General features: G+C 40.1%; 1 protein-coding gene and 1 long non-coding RNA gene across 6 annotated transcripts in view; one reads left to right on the top strand and one right to left on the bottom strand.

Annotated features, from left to right (window-relative positions):
* The window catches only part of LOC140912961 (uncharacterized), a 12,880-nt gene extending 9,833 nt beyond the window's left edge, over nucleotides 1-3,047 (bottom strand). The window contains exon 1 of one of the 4 annotated variants that reach the window (XR_012159426.1): nucleotides 2,898-3,047. This is a non-coding gene — a long non-coding RNA (uncharacterized lncRNA). The other 3 variants (XR_012159424.1, XR_012159423.1, XR_012159427.1) reach the window with 3 other exon arrangements.
* Nucleotides 2,658-24,333, top strand: LOC140912960 (serine/arginine-rich splicing factor 5-like). 2 transcript variants are annotated; one of them, XM_073348440.1, is made up of 8 exons: nucleotides 2,658-2,765; nucleotides 8,986-9,129; nucleotides 11,697-11,767; nucleotides 12,500-12,595; nucleotides 16,040-16,112; nucleotides 20,734-20,807; nucleotides 21,626-21,736; nucleotides 22,860-24,333. In XM_073348440.1, the coding sequence occupies exons 2-8, from the start codon at nucleotides 9,004-9,006 to the stop codon at nucleotides 23,074-23,076; spliced, it is 768 nt and encodes a 255-aa protein (XP_073204541.1). In that variant the 5' UTR covers nucleotides 2,658-2,765; nucleotides 8,986-9,003; the 3' UTR covers nucleotides 23,077-24,333. The 2 variants fall into 2 exon arrangements, with proteins under 2 accessions (XP_073204541.1, XP_073204540.1); XM_073348439.1 differs by having other exon boundaries at nucleotides 22,857-24,333.

Genomic DNA, 24,333 nt, shown 5'->3' with positions numbered 1-24,333 from the left:
ACCGGACTCTGCCTCTCCCTGTGTTTTTCTCCCTGCATCGTCTTTCCTGCTCCATCCCCTTTACCTTTGTCACAGAGTAGTGCTGGTCTGCCATGGAGAAGATACAATGAATAGCTCCCCAAAAGGTCCAGTTTGGAATTACACCTCCCATGTGAAAAAAACTTCCATTGAAAAAACTGTTGATTCAAACTACCATTGAAAAGAACTTCACATTATCACAGTTCTAGGCATACTGCTAGGCCATGTCTGTACTCTGCAGACACCAACACTGGGAACAGGACCTCCTTCTGCCATAGGTCTTTTGGCAATTCTGGGTTCTATCTCCAGCTCTAGTACCATGAGTCCTGACTCCCTGTCCGGTATTTTAAGCACTTGACTACACTAGTGGACAAAATCACATGCATCACAAAACCCGAGATATACCTGAGATACATCATTGATATCTTTATCCTCTGGACAGATGACTTAAACGTCCTTTTAGATTTCCACCACTACTTCAGCAACCACCACCTGTCCATTAAACTCTCACTGAAACACTCCCAGACCAACAATCAACTTGCTGGACATCATGATCAGCTTCACCAATAGAACCCTACAGACAACTATATAAAATAAACCCACAGATCACCACACCTGCATTCAGAGATCCAGTCACCACCTCAAAACACACAGAGAAATCTATTCCCTACAGCCAGTACCAGATACAAGACAATATGCTCCAAGGAGAAAGTCCACGATATACACCTTAACACACTTGGAACTGCCTTCCCCAAAAAAGGACATTCCATCAGAGAAGTAGATGACATCATGGAGCAGACCACCCAAATATCCCAAGAGTACAATACAGAAATAGAACACCCTCCAACCGCACACCCTTAATTGTCATCTACCATCCCACTCTGGAACCCCTATGGAGTATCATCAAACAACTACAACCCATACTCAATAGGGACCCCATCCTGAAAGAAATCTTTCCTGAACCCCCTCTTCTATCCTTCAAACAACCCCCCAACTTTGCCAAGCTCATCAGAAGTAAGCTGCCCACAGACCAGGACACATCAACTCAAAGTAGCACCAGACCCTGCCAGAACAACGGATGCAAATAGACATACCTCCTCTGCTTCAGTGAGCAACACCCCACATGACACACCTTTCCAAGTCCTACATGTGCCTATCACAACAGGTGGTGTACCTCACGCAGTGCACTAAATGCCCCAATAACAACTACATGGGTGAAACTAGACAATCACTATGCTCTCAAATGAACTCACACGGGAAAACGATAAAAGACAAGAACACCAGATCACCTTGGGTGAACACTTTTAACAGATCAATCATATAGCTGACCTATCAATCCTCATTCTCAAAGGCAGGGGTCCCCAGTGTGATGCCTGCGGGTGCAATGGTGCCCGCTGGGGCAGTTGTGTGCGTCCACAAGACACCGCGCCGCTGAAATGCCGCCGCCAAGCACGGCCACCGGAGAACCACCTGCCGAAATGCCGCCGAGAAGCGTTGCCGTTTCTCGGCCGCATTTCGGTGGCGACGCTTCTTGCCGCTGCCTCTTCTCAGTGGCATTTCAGCGGCGGGGTGTCTGGCGCCCGCCAGTCTTCTGGGAATAGGAATATGCTATTCCCACAGAAAGCTTGAGGACCACTGCTCAAAGGAAACCTGCACACCACTTTCAAAAGACAAGCCTGAGAGCTTAAATTCATAACTTTGCTAAAAAACACTAAAGACACTAAAAATCATTGACTGAATAATTTATAATTTATTACAACAAACTATAACAAGTTCTCCATTCCCCTTCCCTCCCCCCTATGACTGGATGGGTGCTAACAGGCCATGTCACTTTGAGTGGTCCCTTGAAATATGTATCATTTATGGTAAACAATCTGTCCACCTTGCATTCAGGACACTATAAAGCCAGGTCTACCCTATACTCTTAAATCAGTATAAATACGCCTCTTAGGGGTGTGAAAAATCCACACCCTTGAGCAATGCAGTTATACTAACCTGGTGTAGACAGCACTATGCCCATGGGAGACCTTCTCCCATCGACATAGCTACCAGCACTCATGGAGGCGAGTTAACTACACCCATGTGAGGAAGTCTCCTGTCGGCATAGTAACATCTTCACTGAAGCACCACAGCTGTAAAACTGTAAGTATAGACCTGCCTTTCCCAGACCTGAAGAAGAGCTTGTAGCTCAAAAACTTGTCTCTCTCACCCACACAAGTTGGGCCAATAAAAGAAATTACCTCACTCACCCTGTCTCTCCACCTCTCTTATGTCAGGAACGCTCTGCTCCAGGTACAGCCCAGTCCCAGGACACCCAAAGCAGAGGGAGCAGCTGGAAACCTTGTCTCTGGAGCTACGTCCGCCCTACCGGAGCCCACCGTGCTTAAACTGGACGAGGAACAGCTCCGCCTTGTTTTTGCGTCACTTCCACGTCAGCCGCCACAGAAGGAACTCGACCAGCAGAGGGAGCTCCCAGGCTCCAGCGCGCAGCTCCTCTTCGCCTCGGTCCTACAACTCCCAGCGTGCAGTGCGCCGGCCGGTCCGCAGCGGCACGTCCAGGCGGCCGTGGGGGCGGGGCAATCCGGCGCCTTGCGTACTGGGAGGTGTAGTCTGGCGGCGGCGCGCCAATAGCAGGGTTCTGTGGTTGCCTCCTTCCTCTCGGGACTGGCGCCGCCATATTGCGGCGGAGGAGAGAGGCACCGTGCGCTGCGCTCCCAGGGTCTGGCTGGACCCAGCGGCCCCCACGGGTGAATATCCCCTCCCCGCGAGCCTGAGGGAGCCGGGGAAGGGGCGGTGGGGATGGGATGGGATGGATGGGGATGGGGGAGAAGGGATTTGGGAGGGAGCCGGAGATCACGGTTGGGGGGGAGGGGCGGTACCTGATTTGTGTGTTGCGAAGTTGCGCAAACGGAGCGACTCACGAGTCCCGGCGTGACGCACCGAGAAGCCTCTGCCACCTCGGGCAGGAGAGACCCTGCCCCTCCTCCTCCGCCTCGTGCTTCCCGCCCAGCGCCACCGGCCCTACCTGCCTCGCTCGGACCCGCCCAGGAATCCGCCGTTCCGGTCTCCCCCCCCCCCCCCCCCGGCCATTGCCGCTCGTCCCGCCGGCTCTGCTCTCCGCGGGGCTAGACGGTTGTTCCTTCTCTCTCTAGTTATTACTTGCTAAGCACATCGCAGCGCCCCATTTCCCTGAGCCTGCTGTGCGGGGCCTGCCCTCCGGGGCTCTGTAAGTCAGCAGTGTGGCGATCTGTTTGGGGTTGTTTTTTTAAACCTCTTTTTGTGTGTTAGCAAGCAAGTTTGGTCTGTATGGCTTTTATCTGTGGCTGGGAAACATTAATCTTTGATATTTCAGTTCTTGACCTGTTCACTCTTCAAGAAATAGTAGCATCCGCTCTATTTCAGTTTATTAACCTCTCTTTCACCATGTTAGAGAGGAAGTATGTAGCCGCGGCACAAGGCAATCTGTCAGTCTCCCTAGACAACACTTTAGTGTCTCCGCCTCCCACCATAAAAAGAAAAGGAGGACTTGTGGCACCTTAGAGACTAACAAATTTATTTGAGCATAAGCTTACCTGAGCTACAGCTCTCTTCATCGGATGCATGCAGTGGATGCCACAAGTACTCCTTTTCTTTTTGCGGATACAGACTAACGTGGCTGCTACTCTGAAACCCTCCCCCCATGTCACTCCAATTTGGACTTGGCCTGGCCTCCCCTCCCATCGTGACAGAGGGGTGGTTGGCAGGGCCAAATTTGAGTAAATGGCCTTGGGCGTGCACACGCAGCTTGGGTTTGGCCCAGCCACCATTTTATTGTGACCAGGGCAAGGTATGGGCTAATATGCTAGTCTAGGCTGCTGCCCAGAAATCTGCCACCCCAAGCAACCCCCTAGCTTGCCTAGAGCTAGAAAGGCCTCTGCAAGTATATACCAATACTCTGTACCAAGAGGAATGCAAATACACAAATGAGGAATATCTCAACAATTAAAACTCACCATATTCACGTGTTCATATAAGATCTTATGATTTTCTGTTGCTGAGTTTTAAAAGAAGACACATACCTTGTTATCAGAAAGTTAACACCTAATGATAGTAGACGCACAGCCAGCATGATGTCTGAGAGCTAGTAGTTTTCTGTGGAAGTTGTTGTTTAAGGTGACTGGCAAAGTTGAAAACTTGCTACTGTAAGCGAGAGCTATCTAAGGGAGAGGAGGAGTATGCAAGAAAATGTACCTGCAAGGGACTGAAAGCAGGGCAAAGATGCCTGGCAATAGCAATCTGTGGGTCTATCTTCCCTTTTGCTTGTTGAAAGGTTTGGAAGTGCTCATTGTCCCGTTTTACATTCTCAAGAGGGTGAGAAAGGGGCCCTTCCACTCCTGGTTTATAATTCCTGACTGCTATCTCCCTTTGTGTATATGGCTGAGCATACATAAAAAGAAAAGGAGTACTTGTGGCACCTTAGAGACTAACCAATTTATTTGAGCATGAGCTTTCGTGAGCTACAGCTCACTTCATTGGATGCATACCGTGGAAACTGCAGCAGATATTATATACACACAGAGATCATGAAACAATACCTCCTCCCACCCCACTGTCCTGCTGGTAATAGCTTATCTAAAGTGATCATCAAGTTGGGCCATTTCCAGCACAAATCCAGGTTTTCTCACCCTCCACCCTCCTACACACAAACTCTCTCTCCTGCTGGTAATAGCCCATCCAAAGTGACAACTCTCTTCACAGTGTGCATGATAATCAAGGTGGGCCATTTCCTGCACAAATCCAGGTTCCCTCACCCCCCTCCAAAAACCACACACACAAACTCACTCTCCTGCTGGCAATAGCTCATCCAAAGTGACCACTCTCCCTACAATGTGCATGGTAATCAAGGTGCGCCATTTCCAGCACAAATCCAGGTTTTCTCACACACACACCCCCATACACACACAAACTCACTCTCCTGCTGGTAATAGCTCATCCAAAATGACCACTCTCCCTACAATGTGCATGGTAATCAAGGTGGGCCATGTCCAGCACAAATCCAGGCTCTCTCACACACACACCCCTTCCCCGCCCCCCCGGGGACACACACACCCCCACAAACTCACTCTCCTGCTGGCAATAGCTCATCCAAACTGACCACTCTCCAAGTTTTAAATCCAAGTTTAACCAGAACGTCTTGGGGGGGGGGGGGTGAGCAACCGCATTTGCTCCAACCCCTCAGACAGAGACAAACACCTACAAGATCTCTGTCAAGCTTTCTTACAACTACAATACCCACCTGCGGAAGTGAAGAAACAGATTGATAGAGCCAGAAGAGTTCCCAGAAGTTACCTACCAGAGGACAGACCTAACAAAGAAAATAACAGAATGCCACTAGCCGTCACCTTCAGCCCCCAACTAAAACCCCTCCAACGCATTATTAAGGATCTACAACCTATCCTGAAGGATGACCCAACACTCTCACAAATCTTGGGAGACAGGCCAGTCCTTGCCTACAGACAGCCCCGCAACCTGAAGCAAATACTCACCAACAACCACATACCACACAACAGAACCACTAACCCAGGAACTTATCCTTGCAACAAAGCCCGTTGCCAGCTGTGCCCACATATCTATTCAGGGGACACCATCACAGGGCCTAATAACATCAGCCACACTATCAGAGGCTCGTTCACCTGCACATCCACCAATGTGATATATGCCATCATGTGCCAGCAATGCCCCTCTGCCATGTACATTGGTCAAACTGGACAGTCTCTACGTAAAAGAATAAATGGACACAAATCAGATGTCAAGAATTATAACATTCATAAACCAGTCGGAGAACACTTCAATCTCTCTGGTCACGCAATCACAAACATGAAGGTCGCTATCTTAAAACAAAAAAACTTCAAATCCAGACTCCAGCGAGAAACTGCTGAATTGGAATTCATTTGCAAATTGGATACTATTAATTTAGGCTTAAATAGAGACTGGGAGTGGCTAAGTCATTATGCAAGGTAGCCTATTTCCCCTTGTTTTTTCCTACCCCCCCCCCCCCGACGTTCTGGTTAAACTTGGATTTAAACTTGGAGAGTGGTCAGTTTGGATGAGCTATTGCCAGCAGGAGAGTGAGTTTGTGTGTGTGTGTCCCCGGGGGGTGGGGGGTGTGTGTGAGAGAGCCTGGATTTGTGCTGGACATAGCCCACCTTGATTATCATGCACATTATAGGGAGAGTGGTCACTTTGGATGAGCTGTTACCAGCAGGAGAGTGAGTTTGTGTGTGTGGTTTTTGGAGGGGGGTGAGAGAACCTGGATTTGTGCAGGAAATGGCCCACCTTGATTATCATGCACATTGTGAAGAGAGTTGTCACTTTGGATGGGCTATTACCAGCAGGAGAGTGAGTTTGTGTGTAGGAGGGTGGAGGGTGAGAAAACCTGGATTTGTGCTAGAAATGGCCCAACTTGATGATCACTTTAGATAAGCTATTACCAGCAGGACAGTTGGGTGGGAGGAGGTATTGTTTCATGGTCTCTCTGTATATAATATCTGCTGCAGTTTCCACGGTATGCATCCAATGAAGTGAGCTGTAGCTCACGAAAGCTCATGCTCAAATAAATTGGTTGCCACAAGGTGGCACAAGTACCACAAGTACTCCTTTTCTTTTTGCGAATACAGACTAACACGGCTGTTACTCTGAAACCTGAACATACATAGAATCTTTGGAGGCAAGACTCAAGCCTTTTCTTTAGCATAGGTGTGTATGGGAGGGATGTTTTGTTTACCTGTTTGAGGTTTGTTGCCTTGTGTAAATGTTTTTAGTTAAAAGATTTCAGGTACAGAAACAAATAGTTAATAAACAATTGTGACTTTTTCTGGAGGTTTTCTACCTTTTCCAGAGAAGGATGGCCAAGACAGTTCCAAGCCAGAATAGGCCTTGATACTACCATAAGCCTAGCGCAGGCAAACCTCTGCAGGGGCAGACCTCTGTCACTCCCTTTAGACATTGTTTGATCTACCTAGGCACATTTCACTGTTAATCTGTTTTATTTTATTTTTTTAATTTGGGTTGATCAGATTCCTTAAAATTCCTAGTTCTGAATCAAGAAATGTATTTTGGACATTTGAAAAAAGTACTTGCCATTTAATTAAAATTCAAAAAATGGAATCCTTCTCTTCCTTTAAATCTTTCCTTATAAATGTGCTGGTTGTTGAAGCCTGTCAGTGCTACTCTGTGTGAGATGTAAGTGGTAAATTACATTAACATAACAAAAATTACATCTGAATTGCCCTTAGATTTCACCCCACGTGGTTCATCTGGTATACTGTCCAAGTGGTATTATCTGTCTACTTTAGGGCCTAGTCCTGTAACACTTTCATATACAAAAGGTCTACAAGATAGAACCCTATTATTTCAAGGTCCTCAGGGCAGAGACTGTCTGTTTTTATGATGTTGAGAATATTGGTGCAAAATAATCTTGGGTTAAACTTTACACAGTCACCTAAATTTAAACAGATGCACTCATACTTTGTTCAGAACAACAGCATTTCAGTTTTTAATAATAAAGTTGTTTGGATTGTTAAACCAATGTTAAAGCAGGAGGAGAATGGCCTGGAGAGAGAATTCATTCTTGTGGAAATCCACAAGTGAAAGGTCTAGTGGTAGTAGTGATGGGAAAATGCACTCCCCAAAGCTTTTTCTGCAAGGTGTCTCAAATTAGATACCCAAAATCACTAGTCAGTTTTGAAAATCTTGGTCCCTGATGTTAGACCTCCTTTCTGCCACTATTCAAATAGTTATCTCATGATGAGAAATCACATCTAACTCTGTGGTCTGGTAGAATGCTGCTCACAGCGAAATGCTTGCATCCTTCTTTTAAGGTGAAAGTGCTTTATTGATATTTGGACTCATTTGATTAAAGTGTAACCTTAAGTATTGTGATCTTCAGAATGAAGTAATACTAACTGGGCTAAGAGTTATAAAATATGTCTGTCAGATGATACGTCATATTACTGTAATGTGGCTGTGTGGTAAAATGCACCTTTGGGTTCCATGTTTGTATCAATGACTTCTATAGCCATTTTGTTTAGTTTACAAATAGAAAGCTTTTTCTTCTCATTACTAGTCCTGAGTTTTAAATTCACTTGGGCTTTTTTCTGGGATCCAAAGACTCTGCAGTTGGAACTTGGTTAACAATTCTGTTAATGATGCATGAGCCAGATTAGGCTTTAGATCACTACCAAATAGCTGGGTTGGCTCTGCAGGAACAAAACCAGTAAACAAACAGAAAAGCTCTTCTTTTCAGAAAAGTAACCAAAAATGATTCTGCATACACAGAAGGTGCAGATCTACTGGGTAACAGGATTCCTTTTTGGTAACTTCAGATCATATCCACTGTTCAAAGAGGAGATAAAATTAGTATAACATTGTCTGATCAGTGAACTATGCAGCCATTGAAATACATAATTAATGCTGTATGTCCAATGCTCTTGCAATATTTTATATACAAAATATATTAAAGCTTTGTAATTTATTAGTGTGCTTAAATTTCACAGGCTGTGCTAGTTGGAGCTGATGCCCCCAAACAGAAAACTAGTCCTTTGTTTCTCTGTAGCAGAAGAGTACTTCTCCAAGAGTGAATAATCTTACTCTGTAGTTAGTTTTCACATTTCTGTGATGCCCAAGTGCATTGCCTGATGCTGAAATAATTCCTTTATCAAAGGGCAGATATCAAGAAATATTTTTTATACTTTAAAAAACTAGCTAAGAGTTATTCCATGTACATTCAACTTAAAACTGTAATAGAGAACTCCTCTCACTATAAAGAGGAATCATATTTCTAACATGGTTTGGATTTTGTTGTCTCGATTTGTTATCTGATTTGACCAATAACCGGGATTTCTGGGGCCTCATTTAGAAAGGACTCTGATTAAGCTATTTTTAGTTAATTACTCTGATGAATAATGCTAATTAACTGTTGTTTTACAGTTTCACCTTTAAACTAAAATGAGTGGCTGTCGTGTCTTCGTTGGACGTTTGAGCCCACATGCCCGGGAGCGGGATGTGGAGAAATTCTTCAAAGGATATGGACATATACGTGAAATCAATCTGAAAAATGGTTTTGGGTTTGTGGTAAGTGTATCCTCATGCTTCCTCTTTTATGCAATTACAGGCTCAGTTAGCTTAATAGCAGGCAGGGGACATCACTTAGGGAAGAAATGTTTGAGACTATAATAGTTCCAATGGTGAAATGGAAAATGTTTGTGCTTTAAATTGCTTTTCATATGAGCTTAATTCAGATTTTTCCCACTCTAGGTTAGTTTTTGTTCAGCTGCAATTTTTTCCATGTTTTCATTTAAAACTGGATAAAATCCTGGCTCTGAATTCAGTGGGAGTTTTGCCATTGCCTTCAGTGAGGATCAGGATATCACTCCTTATTTTTGAGGACACTAACTACCCTGTAACCATTCACTTAAATGTAAAACTCAGCGGACTTTTGTCCTGGGGAAAAAAGATGGGGTTTTAAAAGGAATTGAAAGAAAAAAAGTTTATACTGCAGTTTTTACATTATTTTAGTGTTTCCAGTATCTTTGGCCATATCTCTAAAGCAGTGATACTTAGACCTCAGTGTTTCAGGAGCCAAATTAGTGATCAACATTACCCAAAAGAGCCACAGTAGTGTGAATTCATTGTTTCAGTTACTATAGTACTATATATTTAAACAGTACAATGGTAAATATTTAGGTTTTATATATATTATTCTCACAGTGAAATGACTAACCAAGTGTTACGAATCAATTGTAGTTGATAAAATAAAATAGTAAAAGCATCCTGATTGGCTAATAACTTAGATTGGTTAATAAATAAATCTCTCAGTTTTTTTAATATCATGTGCTGCAGAGAGCTGCAGGAGACACATTAAAGAGCCACTTGCGGCTCTCGAGCCTCAGTCTGAGTATCACTGCTCTAAAGAATGGCTTGATACCAGTTGTTGCCAAAAATAGTTTTAAAAGTATTTTTCTATTGAAACCCCACAAATGAATGGAATTCCGTAGTTGTTGCACTCCCTCTTCAATAGCCATCAAGCTACTAGCAAATTATAAAATTTAGCTCTATAAGAGCACTTTTCATCAGGGACTTTAAAGCACTTTAATGTACTAACAAACACCTTGGTATTCTCTGTTAGATAAGTAATATTCTCATTTTACATACTGGTGAACTGAGTAACAGAGATTAAGTAACTTGGCTGAAGTCACACGGCAAGTCTGTAGTAGAGCTATGAATAGAATCCATAACACCTGACTCTTGGTCTTCTGCTTTAACCATTAAGGGCCAGATTCTAGTATTCTTACTCAGTGTGTAGCATCTTAATGTGTGAAGGATTTCAGTGGACTATTCATAATGTAAGGTGCTAAGTAGTGTGAGTAAGGCGTTCATATTGTCTCTAAATTATTTTCTTCCACAAGATGTTCAGTTATTTTATCTATTGTTATGAAAGCAGATTTTGTGTTAAGCATTCAAAATGCAAGTGCTGCTGGTCTTGCTTTCTGCTGTGGTGTCAATGAGCAATGCAACAGGAGGTACTAAAGAGCTAAAGCATTCTTAATACTGTTAAAACACATTTCATTGTGTATTTATTGCTTAAGTACAAGACAAAAGAACTGATTAATCATTTTTGAGATCATTTCATAGATTTTTTTTTTTAGATTAAATTTTATAGAATACAGTAAAGAAAGAGGATAAAGACACAATTTTTCAAACCATAGTGACCTAAAGTTAGGTACCTAAATAAGTGGCCTGGTATTTGTTTCTGAATGTCCTTGCACCTACAGTTCTAACTGAAGTCAATGGGAGATGTGAGTGCTAAGCACTGCAGAAACTCAGGAACATTCTTATTTAGGTACCCAGCTCTAGGGAAACTTTAAAATGTTGGCCTAAGTGAATTCCCCAAGGTAATCTGTAACAGGGGTATGAATAGGAATCAGACTGCCAATCCTATACCCTAAACCCAAGACTATCCTTCGTCCTCTGATAAGAATACACGGAATAAGGGACTTGTTAGCTCATCACATATCCGTATACAGGACCTGGTGCTTGGGACTAACTCACTGTAGTGATCTTGGGACTAACTCACTGTAATTAATGGAGATACATTAGTGTAATTGAGAAGGAGAATAATTCTCAGTGTAAAAGTCCATATATGTTCATCAGTTTTCACTGCGTTCTGCTTTAAGGATATAGATCTGCTAGTTGATGCTTGCTGCACTGCATAGTTCTTAAATACACACATTTTTAAGAGGGTGTGGAAAAGAATACTCTAGTGCAGGGGTAAGAAACCTATGGCACACGTGCCAAAGGCAGCATGCGAGCTGATTTTCAATGGCACTTACACTGCCTGGGTCCTGACCAACAGTCCAGGGGGCTCTGCATTTTAATTTAATTTTAAATGAAGCTTCTTAAACATTTTAAAAAACGTATTTACTTTGCATGCAACAATAGTTTAGTTATATATTAAAGACTTATAGAAAGAAACCTTCTAAAAAACATTAAAATGTATTACTGGCAAGTGAAACCTTAAATTAGAGTGAATAAATGAAGACTTGGCACACCACTTCTGGAAGGTTGCTGACCCCTGCTCTAGTGGGAAATGTGATTGCATCATTATAAATCTGTGATGCTTATTCCTGTTTCTTTCCTAGGAGTTTGAAGACCATAGAGATGCTGATGATGCAGTTTATGAACTGAATGGTAAAGAACTGTGCAATGAAAGGTAAACTTCAAATACGCTTTTTCTAAAACACTAAATACGTTTTATACCCCAAATATGATGCACTAGGCTCTGCTCCAACATCTGGGTCGGGTGGATCTCTGACCGATCTCTATGTAAGTGGAGGTGTCTGTTATGTCCTGATGCAAGACTGGGGGCCTTAGTTTGTATTGTAGCATAGAATTCAACTGCCTTTTTTTTTTTGGCTAGAGATGTTAGGAATTTGTGTTTTCCCTCCAATATATGTTATATGGCTCTTCCCCAGATGAACAGATGCAATCTTACCAGAAATGTCAAATCCATTCATTTCACTCTTCTCCTCATTAGTCCATCTGTCACTTCTAGAAATTAATCAGAACCTCTTACCATATGTATGGCTTATAAGAGTGCCAAACAGTCATTGTACATAAGAAACCAATAAGTTATCTTAATGAGCCAAAAAACAACTTGCATATTTATCTTAAACCATCAGTGTGGGCCTTTTCTTTTCACGGCCCTATACTCTTGTTCTTCCTTTCTGACCATTAAATCTAAACAGCAGACCTGAAGTAAATTTCATGGAAACATTATAAGTTAATGTTTTGGATGCTTATGAAATATCTGCCATAGATTCTGCTATGCTGTGTCAAATAAAAACCTAAGAGCAGGACCTCTCTTGATTCTGCATGTGTACTTTCTATTGCAAAGGATTGAAGTGACTTAAGTAGTTATGGATTTTTTTCTCTCATGTTTAAGGGTTACAATTGAACATGCCAGGGCACGAAGAGGGGGAGGCAGAGGCAGATTTCCACAGCGGTTCAATTATTACCAGTCACGTAGCAGTGGACCTAGGTGAGTGAATTGATCTCAATTTACTGCATATAAAATAACTGGGGATGCACTGTGCTTAAAGCATTGTTTTTTCTTCTTCCTGTTGGTGGAGAAGGGAAGCTCCACGTCCTTACATACCATTGAGCAGGGCTTCTCAAACTAGGGGTCGGGACCCATCGGGGGGTCGTGAGGTTATTACATGGGGGGTCACAAGCTGTCAGCCTCTACCCCAAACCCCTGCTTTGCCACCAGCATTTATAATGGTGTTAAATATATAAAAAAAAGCCTTTTTAATGTATAAGGGGTGTCGCACTCAGAAGCTTGCTATGTGAAAGGGGTCACCAGTACAAAAGTTTGAGAACCACTGCCATTGAGGAACCCAGTACTGACACCCCTGTACCTCGTAGCCATTATTTTTCTGGCTGAGGAGGACAAGATGGGACACCTTTGAGCCAATCAGTGCTGCTCCTTAATCGACTTGAGGGATTTGCTGTTAGCAACTTGAGTGGTCCCTCTGTATCCCACTGCTAGTGAACACACGGTACTGTGCTTGCACTCCATACTGGCCTGTGTGATGCTGAGTACTAACAGTGTGCCACTGGGTTGGCCTGTTCTTTTTTGGGCTTTTTCCTAACATAACTAGGTAGCTAATTACAGATGTCAAGTCAGTATAATGACTTCTTTTGAAACCAATAGAAAATCTTAAGTGTTAATTGACATTGTCTGAAAGTGCCAATACAAAGTTGCATGAGTCAGCAAGGAAAGAAGTCATAAATACTGCCCAGTATGTTTCTGTCGCAAAACCTTTTGTGATTCATATTGGAAAACCAACTCTATATTTTAAAAAATATTGTGATTAAAAAACCCTGGGAAGGTTATTCATTTTTTAATATTAAGATCATGTGTTTCTCAACTGGGGCATCTCTCTACCTAAGCAATGTGTCATGGGTTTAATATTACTGTACAGCAATGGTTCTTCAGCATAAATTCTGTGAACCATTTTACTTGAAAGTTTCTCTGGTGGACCATCTAACCTACCAAGGTTCCAAATTTCCCATTGTTGGGTTCTAAAAAGTTTAATTCAGTAAGCACTGGGATGGGGTCTCACAGATCATGGTAAGAACCGCTATCGTAGGAACAAAGTGCTAGCATAACACCCATCAGTATAAAAGTACAAAAAGGCAAAGGTTGCTGATTGAAAAGAAAGTGACCCCCCCTAAAGGACAATCTCTGTCCATGGATGGAATCTAAAAACAGTTATGGTACAGACTACATGTATCTATTACATATGCTGGATATACAGTATGTGTGAAAAAGTATTACTTTGAATTATTTAATGAGATAATGATCTTTATATATTTTAATGGATTTTCTTAAATGGTAAATTTTGCAGAGTTAGTTAAATGACAGAGCAACACTTTGTTTTTTACTTTAAATTGTTGTTTCTAAAGTAAACCATTTGAACTGATGTATTCTGTAATAGAATTAGTAACTGTGGACTATGCAGAGTAGTTTTTGAAAGAAGGATAAACATTTCACTGAAATATAATTCTTAACCTCTCTGCAGTTGTTTCAGAGGCAGAGTTCCTTCCAACCACAGACCAGTAAAATCTGGGGCATCTAATTTGCATATGCAAGTATGCTAATTAGATTCTTTTTTCTTTAGTGGCAGTGACCTTGATGCAGTAGGATTGATCCGAGGTCCAGGCTAAAAGTGAACTTTTAAAGTAGGAAGTGTGATTGAAGGTCGTGGGCATCTGACGTTGTGGCCATGTTCATGACGTCAGACACCCGGTGCCAGACAGGAAGAGACTACCGTTTGAAATAATGAAAAAATGGGACTCAGCCTGCCAGTTTTGGGACTCTGGGACTTCTGCTTAAATGCTCTGAAGATCTGGATGTTCTGAAAAAAATTGGGACACTTTGAGGTATGCGCTGAAATCAAATTACCTATGCTTCAGTGTACAAATCAGTACACACCATTAGGGTTACATTTTATGGGATGAGGTGTGGTGTTGAAAGAACCATAAGACTGAGTAATTCCGACATCTAGACTGAACAAATTAACTTAAGGTGTGACCCCAATGATGTGTATTAATTTTCTATCAATCATAATTTTTTCATAACAGTAAGCAGGTTTTTGTGCCAGGGCAAGTAAAATTTTACACACATGCGCGCGCGCACACTAGACAGTTCTTCTCTGTATTAATGTCATTTCATATGCACCTCGTGTGAGAATGAAAGGACAGACTAGGAAGCAATGACAATTGGTTTATCTATCCAAAACTGAGAGTGCATAAAATGGTGTCATTGGGTGTACTTAGTACTACAGTAAGCATCCAAGTCTGTTTCATTTGAAAACTATAACTAAATACAAGGATGCCCACAGTAGCAGTACAACCTATTTGAATTGTGGTTGTGTGAGACATTAATTTGAAGGGATGAAAAAAATGTTCTAAGTCATCTGATTGGCTTAAATTGCTATCAGTGCTTTGTAACTATCTTGATAACCCTTACCAGAAACAGCTGGGTGGAAGAAGAATAGGTGGAAAACATTTATCTTCTCAGGGTACTGTTCTCCCACCATTCTGATAGAAGTCCAATATAACACCATTAATAGAATTGTACATTATTTTTTCAAAAGCCAGTGTGCTTTTTCCAAACTCCCCAATGGTTCTCAAACCCTCTAATAGAGTTGTTGGGATTGGGAGCACTAATTGCCTGTTAGGGACTTCCTCTCCCACTCTCCCCTCCCTCAATCCCCCATAACTCGCCATCAGACCTTATTATAATTATAGTCATTCCTTTCAGTAACGTTTCATGGTATGAACACTTTTTATTCACAATCAAAGTGCCACTGCCACTTATATGCAACCCGTTGGCTTCATGTTGTGTTTCTTGAAGTCAGAATATTCTGACCCATAAGAAACTGCCATAGGGGCACATTGGCATATCCAAATATTAGCAAGTGCTTGGGAATTGAGAACCATTGGGCTAAATTGTCTTAAGATGTTTGCATGTGTCTCTTTGACTTCAAAAGACAGAATTTAGCCCCTTGTCAGCAAAGAAGTAATTACACCTTCAGTAGGAGTGGCCTCCAGAGGCAATATGTTTGACCAAAGCCATTAGAGTACTTAGATTATACTTTTTTGGTCTGAACTAATTTAATGAAAATAAATTAGTCTTCAATAGATCTGAAAATGACATCTATATTGACTGCCTGGGTGTAAAGTTCTTCCAGCAAAATACTAATTTATTGCTTATGTCAGCACTTCCACTCTTATAGTGGGTATATGCTTTTAAATATAGTATAAGAGTTAACCAGGGAGAATCTAATCTGCAATCCATATGTAAGGAAAGTAATTAGTATTTAACTCCATCAGCAAACTGTCAGAACACATGAGTTTGTGTGTTTAAATACTCTGCTTTGGGGAAATGTATTTTATTGTCTCTGAATTCTTATAGCTGGTATGGACCTCCTGTTCGTACTGAACACAGAATTATAGTTGAAAACCTTTCTTCACGGATCAGCTGGCAGGTGAGTTAGATTTCAGTCTTTTTTATCTTTAATACATGATTTTATTCAGTGCATTTTATTTTCCTGCCCTTAAGGAGGCAGTTTGCAATCTAATCTTGTATTAAAGCCATAATAAATATTTAATTTTTATTAAAAGTTAAAAAAAGTGCTTGAATTATATACTCCAACATTTAAGAGTAACTAATTTTCAAAACTGTACAAATAGGTATCATAGCTGACATTTTGTAGTTGGGAGGCTAGTGGTTCTTGCCTTATGATTTTCAGCTGGTGATACTTTGGATTATCTTTTAATTTGGCGTTACATTTGTAACCTCTAAATCATTAATCAGTTTACTAGGATGGAATATTTGAGATTTCCACACCTTTGAGTTTCCATTTTTGTTCTGAATGAAACTTGTAGTCTTTTTTAATTGCGCTAAACATTTTTTTGAGGTGGACCATGATTAAGAATTCATTAATACTGCATGAATAAAGCAAATTCCAAGAAAGCCACTTAGACATAGTGTACTTACTGCAGGGGTTCAGATAAACTCTTTTAAAAATTCTTTTTAAAGCTATATCACTGGATTTGTGATGTCTACAACTTTTTCTAATCTTTAGCTGACTTAAAAAGAATGACCACATGATCACTGTTTTTATATTAATGTGTGTGTTGTTTCTAATATACCCATTATAAGGAATTCACTTTTCTTTGTGGGCCTTGCAACAGAAATATCTATTGCTAAGCCCATACTACTTACAAAAGGTAGAATCAACAAGTGAGGTTTATTTTTTTTTTAAAAAAGACACTACGTTAATGATCATAGATGGATTTTGTTTGTATATTGAAGAGACGGACATGGATAGATTGTGTTAGTTTAAGGCTCTGGTCCCTGCAACAAGATCTGCAAGGGCAAACATTCTGTGCCTGTCTGGAGCTTCACTGATGTTAATGATGCTTCATGAGGGTGCAGGGGTCCACCCATGTGGATCTGGTGGCAGAATTAGGGCTTAAGTCTGCAAAGCTTTGTGCCATCCTTTCATATGGAAAGCACAGTATTTGATTATATGATTCTATTATTAAATAAACCTCTGATCAGTTTTAAACTTTTGATTCAGCAGACAAGTGGACTTCATCTAAATCCCTCTAGTATATACTACACAACTACTCTGTATATGTTTCAGAGTAACAGCCGTGTTAGTCTGTATTCGCAAAAAGAAAAGGAGTACTTGTGGCACCTTAGAGACTAACCAATTTCGATGAAGTGAGCTGTAGCTCACGAAAGCTCATGCTCAAATAAATTGGTTAGTCTCTAAGGTGCCACAAGTACTCCTTTTCTTTTTACTCTGTATATGAAGCTCTAAAAATCACTGATCTTGTAGAGGTAACATTGAGGAAGGGGTAAAAGCTATAATGGAGTCTTGAGGAAAGCCATAATTTAATGGAGGTGTTTACATTAAAATTAATTCACAGCTTGGAAATTGGATCTTGCAATCACTTTTACTTTTGAATATTTATAATGGCTTTATTCCTAGTAATTACATGTTAGATTTACATCATCTTAATTCAGATTCACCATAATAAATCTTTTGTGGTTACCTGAGCACGTGAACATATCCATACCTAAAAGTTCGCGGCAAAATTTCTTGAATGCTTAACATGAAAGTTGAGAATATTCTGACACATTTTGCAAGTGCTAAGTACACTAGCACTAAGCACTCCTGACCAGCTTTGCACTTTGTAGGCTTAGTGTGAAATTACTGTGAATCTTGACACTAGTCCATTAGAGATGGTTTAAGGAGGACAATGTGCCATTTCTTCTAGATTTGTGGAGGTATACATTTAAAGTGCTTGGTAAGCTAAATGTGTAACAAATTATAGCAAAACTGTTTTAAGACAATTGCTTCTCTATAAAATGTTACAATTTAAAGTAAAATTCCCTGTACAAATGTAGTTTAATTTTGAAGCCATAATACATCAGAATTTGTTAGCTATTAAACATTAAGTAGTAGTATACTATTAATATGATTGATGAGACTAGAAATATGATAGTCACTAAAATACTGGATTCTAGATTATCCCAGGACAAGTTCTGGTCTTCATCTCCCTTTGAGAAACTAGCTATCCTGAATGAAATAGATATAATACCTTGCCTTCAAAACTTGTGGGCATCTGGATGTGTAGCTTCCCAAAATTTGAGACAGGACTATATTTGTCTGCTTTTAAAGCCAGCACATTCAGATGCTAGAAATAGTTAAAATGTGTGTCCAGATCATTCTCTCCACCCCCTCCCCCGGCCCATTTTATGGCTCCAAGTGTGTTTAAAGCCAAACAACCAGTAATTTTAATTACCTGTGGTTATGACAGTGCAAATTTGTTACAAATGGCTTCCCATCAACACTACCAGTTCTCCCAAAAATAAATGATAGTTGAAGTTGATAGTTGATCTGATAATAGATCTGTGATTGCTAAAAGAAAAGTAAAAGCCATGTCTTCTTAGGACAGTTTTAATGTGTACATTTATTCTTTTTCACAATTTTCTGTTTTTTAAAAAATACATGGTCTATTAAATCTTTAATTGCTGAGGAACACAATGATATATTTTTGTGAGTGAGGTGAAACCAAACATTAACCCTCATGAATGGTCAGATTTCATTGCTGTTTTTTTTTTTTTTTTTTTTAATATAAGAGATTAGTTTAGGTAGTTTTAAGACCTTCTGTTGGTTGAAGGAGAGCAGCGTCCTAAACTTCCTACATATATATGTGTGTGTGTGGGTGTATATATATACACCCACCCACACACACACACGAACATATTTCTTCTCTCTTCAAATTAATATTCTTAGTGTCTCAATCGTATCTTCTTGTTCTGTTACACAGCTTTTTATGGCCATGATCCTTAGCAAATCAGAGTTTAAATGTTAAGATGGCTCAAAATTTTAGAACCTAAAACAACTTAACTTAGAATGCAAGTCTGTGTGATTGCCTTACTTAATTTCTTTTCTTAGCAGCACTTCTAAATTAGAGCATTTTGTTCTAGATCAAGAAAACCTTTGATTTATTAATAACAAATGTATAGTTTTAAACTTGTTGGGTGAAATCCTCGCCCCACTGAAGTCCATGACAAAACTCCCATTGACTTCAGTAAGGTCAGGGTTTCACCCTTTATCTCTGAATTACTGTACATGTGTTTAGTTTGCAGTAATGGTTTTTAAATGTGGCTATGGATCATATATTAAATGTGGTAACTGAATGAGAGTGTTTGGGTTTTTAAGCATTTTAAACAAGAAAAAGTATTCACTGTTTTGCAGCCTAATGTGTAATTCGGATGCTCACTTTTAGAACTAAATTGTTGAGCTTTATTAAGCATTAAACTGAGTCTTCCGTATGCTGTAGCAAATGTTCTAAAGTTTATTTCTTAGCTTTTTGTTTGTATTTTTTTCTCAAACATATTTCTAACCAAGTGCATTTTGAACCTCTTTTAACAGCCTTGCTTTGGGTTAACCCTCGTTTCTCTTGTGTGGAGGAGAGAGAGCCCAAGAGTTTGGGGTTTCTAGTGGCTGAAATTCTAGGGCTTGGCCTGTTCTGAATTTTCCTTTTGGTTCCTATGACACTCCTGTTTTGGCGATCTAGATCTTGGTTTGTCCAGGTTTGAGCTCGATTTGGCTAGCACAGGTCAGCCGCAGGTTCTGTATCCACTTCCGGATGTTGTCAAGTATTTTCAGGGTCTCTGGTACATCCCCCTGAAGCATATTGCTATGAGCCATTCCTCTGCCCTTCTCATGTAAGGCAGTTCCTCTTGGCCAGCTAGGTATTGGACAAGCGACTGTTTACTTAAGGTACCTGCTTATATCATCTGACCACTTGTGGTATGTTGCGGTAAGTAGCCTTGGGCTATAAAATGCGCAATATTATTTGGAGAATATATTGTTTTTAAGTTTGCAAATAACTTTTAAATATAATTGTACTTATCTTTTTAATCACCTGTAACATTATTTGTTCACTTCGTTTTATCACATTGCGGGGCAAGTAAACATGCTATAGTGTATGTTCAGTCTCTGTTGACATTAAATACAAGTATCTCTTTTGAAATAACACTGAGGTTGTGACACAGACTGGTGAAAGCCAGAAAAATCAGAGTTAAGACAGATTCTCCTCTTGTAACTCTGAATATTCTGCCGTTTGTCAGTTTGTTACAATCTTAGCATTAATTAAACATAGACATTTTTCATTTAATTTTTGTGTGTGTAGCTTTAAGTGGGGGTGGAGGAGAATATGCATGTAGGCAATTTTAAATATGCAAGATTCTCATTTAAATGAGGTTTTCCAAAATAGCCTTTATGGTCAGTTGTAAAAGTTTGCATTTAATATCCTATAACTCCTTATCTGGTATAGTTACAATGTTAATTAATGCTTTAATTGCTGCACCATGTTTTCATAAGAGCTGCTTTTGGGATATGGGCTTAATTTAAAAGCAATAATTTGTTTTTATTATTGTAATTGTTACTAAGTAGGCTGAGTTTCAAAAGAAGTCTAAATGCAAAAATTATAACCTGTCTAACAGAGAACTTTACTTTTTTGACTTACAGATAGCTTGTTAGTGTATTTCGTGTTTAAGCTGAATTGTAATTTTTACTGCAGGACTTGAAAGATGTCATGAGAAAGGCAGGAGAGGTGACTTATGTGGATGCGCACAGAAACAACAGGAATGAAGGGTAAATCCATATTTGTGTATAAATCTGGGCAATACCAGGATAATGATGATCCAATCTTCCTGCTATTTCAAAGTGTAAAAATCACCATACTTAGAGCTAAGGTACTGTTCTTGTTCACGAATTTCCTTTTAGGGAACTTTTGTGCAAATTTTGACTGTCCATAAACATATGCTAAGGGACTTGTTGTGGGTAGCCCAGGGAAAAGGAAGCATGGCGGGAACATTATTATTCTCTGGTGAATCTCTATTGCCAGAATAACTCCTTGAGGCCCATTGCAGACAGGTGCAACTTAAAGCAGCCTTGATAACATGTTTGGGGAAGAGAGGTGTAAATGAGGCCAACTAAAGAAAGGAATTATATTTACTGCTAAAGTTCTAAGGAGGGGGCAGACTTGGCCCATTTGTATTTCTTCTTCCCGGAAAAGCTTAAGCTAGATCTTGAAATCCTTCAGAATTTTGCCCAAATAAGGAATGAAGGGCAGGCAGATCTTCAGGTGTGCCGTACATTGTCATAGCTTCATTAACTCCCAGCTGATGTACAGCAGCTGAGATCTGCCCGCAAGTGATGACTTCAGGAGTTTTCCTTTTATCATTCAATGTGATTTAAGATGAGTGTGGGCATTGGAGGTGGTTAGGATTGTTTTGTCAGTGTCAGTCCTGTCATTAAGCTAGAAAATCAGTTTTAAGGAGTTAAAACCTGAGCATATAGATCTAAAAAAACACAAACCACCCACTCTAATGAATACAAAATCTTTTTTCCTCTGCTTTCCTCCATTCTCTCCCATAACTTAATTTTTGTGACTTCCTGATGATCCGTAGTGTTGTGGAGTTTGCATCATATGATGATATGAAGAGTGCATTGGACAAGTTGGATGGCACTGAGCTCAATGGGCGCAAAATTAAATTAATTGAAGATCGCAAATCACACAGGTATGTCGTCTGCCCTGACAGTTCTGTAGGTTGGTATCAGCACTGCCAAGAACTGTGCCATGCTGTTGAAGTATTTAACTCCTTTGCTGTCATTTGCAATACCACAGTACAAAACCAGTTTCCAGCAGTAGATATACTATAAAGTGTTTCAGACAAAATTTTAATTCAGAAAAGATGGATTTTTAGTGCAGATTTGAGTTTTATTTGCCATATTTTTGGTGGAGAGATAATAAAAATCTGATGTTTCTCTAAATGGGCAAAATGAAAGAGATTCCATCCAAAATTTGGCCCACATTAAAATGGTTATAATTTATTAGAAAATTTCCTCCAAATCTTTTCAGATTCTTTCCATTATTCAATCTTCAGGAATTTTGCAAAACTGCCTTTCTGGTGAGACCCAGTAAAAAGCAACTAATTAATGTATGTTTTTAAAGCTGTTCTGACTTTTAAATTTTTAAAAGTAATAAAAATGTATGTTAACTTCAGCTCCATCATAATCTATACAAAGATCTGTCTTGTTAAATGCAAAAAGATTGACAGCAGAACAAGGGATGCAATTTTCAAATCTTTGAGCTTGCAGAGCTCTTGTGATACTCAGACATTTTAATATCTTACTGGGGTCCCAAGAATTGTACCTAATTTACATACGCTTTTCTAGGGGGAAAGAATGACTAGTGTGATCTTGTGCTTCCTTTTTTCGTGATAGATGAGTAAAAATTGCTTGCATATCCCAAGTTTTAGTTGACAAGGATCTTACAAATCATAGAATATCAGGGTTGGAAGGGACCTCAGGAGGTCATCTAGTCCAACCCCCTGCTCAAAGCAGGGCCAATCTCCAATTTTTGCCCCAATTCCTAAATGGCCCCCTCAAGGATTGAACTCACAACGCTGAGTTTAGCAGGCCAAGGCTCAAACCACTGAGCTATCTCTGCCCCCCTAAATGATGGAGAGTAAAAAAGAAACGCAATACCTGAAGTGATTGAATGTTTTGTGCAGTGCTTTGAGTTCTGTAGATGGAAATGTTATGGGTGCAAAATAGCTTTTTTAAAAATAGTTAACATCCATTTAAATTCTTAATTTAAAAATATTCCAGAGTAAGACCTTTTATATTTTTTCCCAGAAGCAGGTCTCGTTCAAGAAGCTACTCAAGATCTCGCAGCAAGTCCAAGTCTGCAAGATCTTCCAGGTCAACCAGTAGGTCTCGCTCTCGCAGTCGTACGCCTGACAAAAAATACTCTCAGAAGAGTCACCATTCTAGTGTGCAGCCTTCTTCTCCATCTCCCCGTTCCTCCAAGAAAAAATCTCGTTCTCGGTCGAGCTCTGCTGAGAGCCGTAGTTAGTGTATTCCAAAAGATGTGCCAGTGTGTTTAATTTCTGAGTCGTATTTCCCTAAAAGCTTGAGACAAATTACAAACAAGGGGGGTGGGGGGAAGAGTTAACATGATGAGTTAACACCTTTTTCATTACCAAAATGCATGTCATCAAATAGACTGCAGCACATATAACAGGCCTTCTCTGTCTCTGTGAGGAGTGAAGTTGTGGGAGGGGACGTGGGGGCGGGGTTGCCAATTAATAATACAATATTTTGTTTTGTCAGTAAACAATGTTTCTCACCTAGTTGTACCACGTACACATAATGTTAGGTTTCAGGTTGAGGCCATACATTGCATTTTTTTCAGAACAGCATATTTGTATTAGCTTTTGTTGATATTGAATCTATAGAACCTGAAGTGTAGATTTTATTCATTAGTCAGACTCCTATGGCTGTATTTCTTTTTTGTAAGTAGATAACTGAATTCTTTTAGTGGCTTAATATTTGGTTCACCCCCATTGCTGGGCTGAACTGGCTATTAAATTCCAGCTTTAAGAGGTCTCAGATAACATTTGCAGTATATAGGTGTTCTTTACTACTTGTCAGCACACTACTGGCTGTTTAGGTAGTTAGTGAATCAATATGTTAACCCCTTGGTGAAGGAGTCAGAATTTCCTGTTACAGTGGGACATACCATGACCAGATGACAAAGGATTATCAGGATTTTCTTCCAGTTAGTGAGATTTCCAATATGATGGTGTAGGAAAGAGTGAGGAGGCCCTCGTTTGACAGATGAATCCATTAGAGAAATTGCATCAGATACACAAGTCTCTCTATGTATTTCCTGGTTTTTAATATGTTTATAAAGGCAGCATAGCTTTCATATCCACAACAAGAATATGATGCTAAATACCATGAACACGTGTGACTAGTGATAATCAAAATGGCTGATGAAGGGGAAGTTTATTTTAGAACATGACAGCAGCAAAAATTCCCAGTAAAAGTTTAGTTAAGGTTATGACAGGAAAATTTGGTAATGTCTGAGAGTAAAGAGAGGGTATCTTCTTTAAATTTACTGAATGTGCAATAGTTTTGATTAATAGGTATTTCTACTGCAAATAGTATTGTAGGTTCTTTTAGTTTATTGTGATTAGTATTTTTCTGGCTTTTGAATAGTTAAAAGAAGGGGAATCTTGTTGGAAAAAGTTTGTAAATCAAACCCCAAGGCATACTTATGTTAAATGTACCAGTCTTAGTACAATAAACAAGTGTCTTTACCTGCTTA

Source organism: Lepidochelys kempii, chromosome 6 (assembly GCF_965140265.1).
Source record: "Lepidochelys kempii isolate rLepKem1 chromosome 6, rLepKem1.hap2, whole genome shotgun sequence".
NCBI classification, from domain to species: domain Eukaryota; kingdom Metazoa; phylum Chordata; order Testudines; family Cheloniidae; genus Lepidochelys; species Lepidochelys kempii.
Note: the sequence above shows the minus strand (reverse complement) of the source record. Positions and strands in the feature narration are given on the sequence as shown.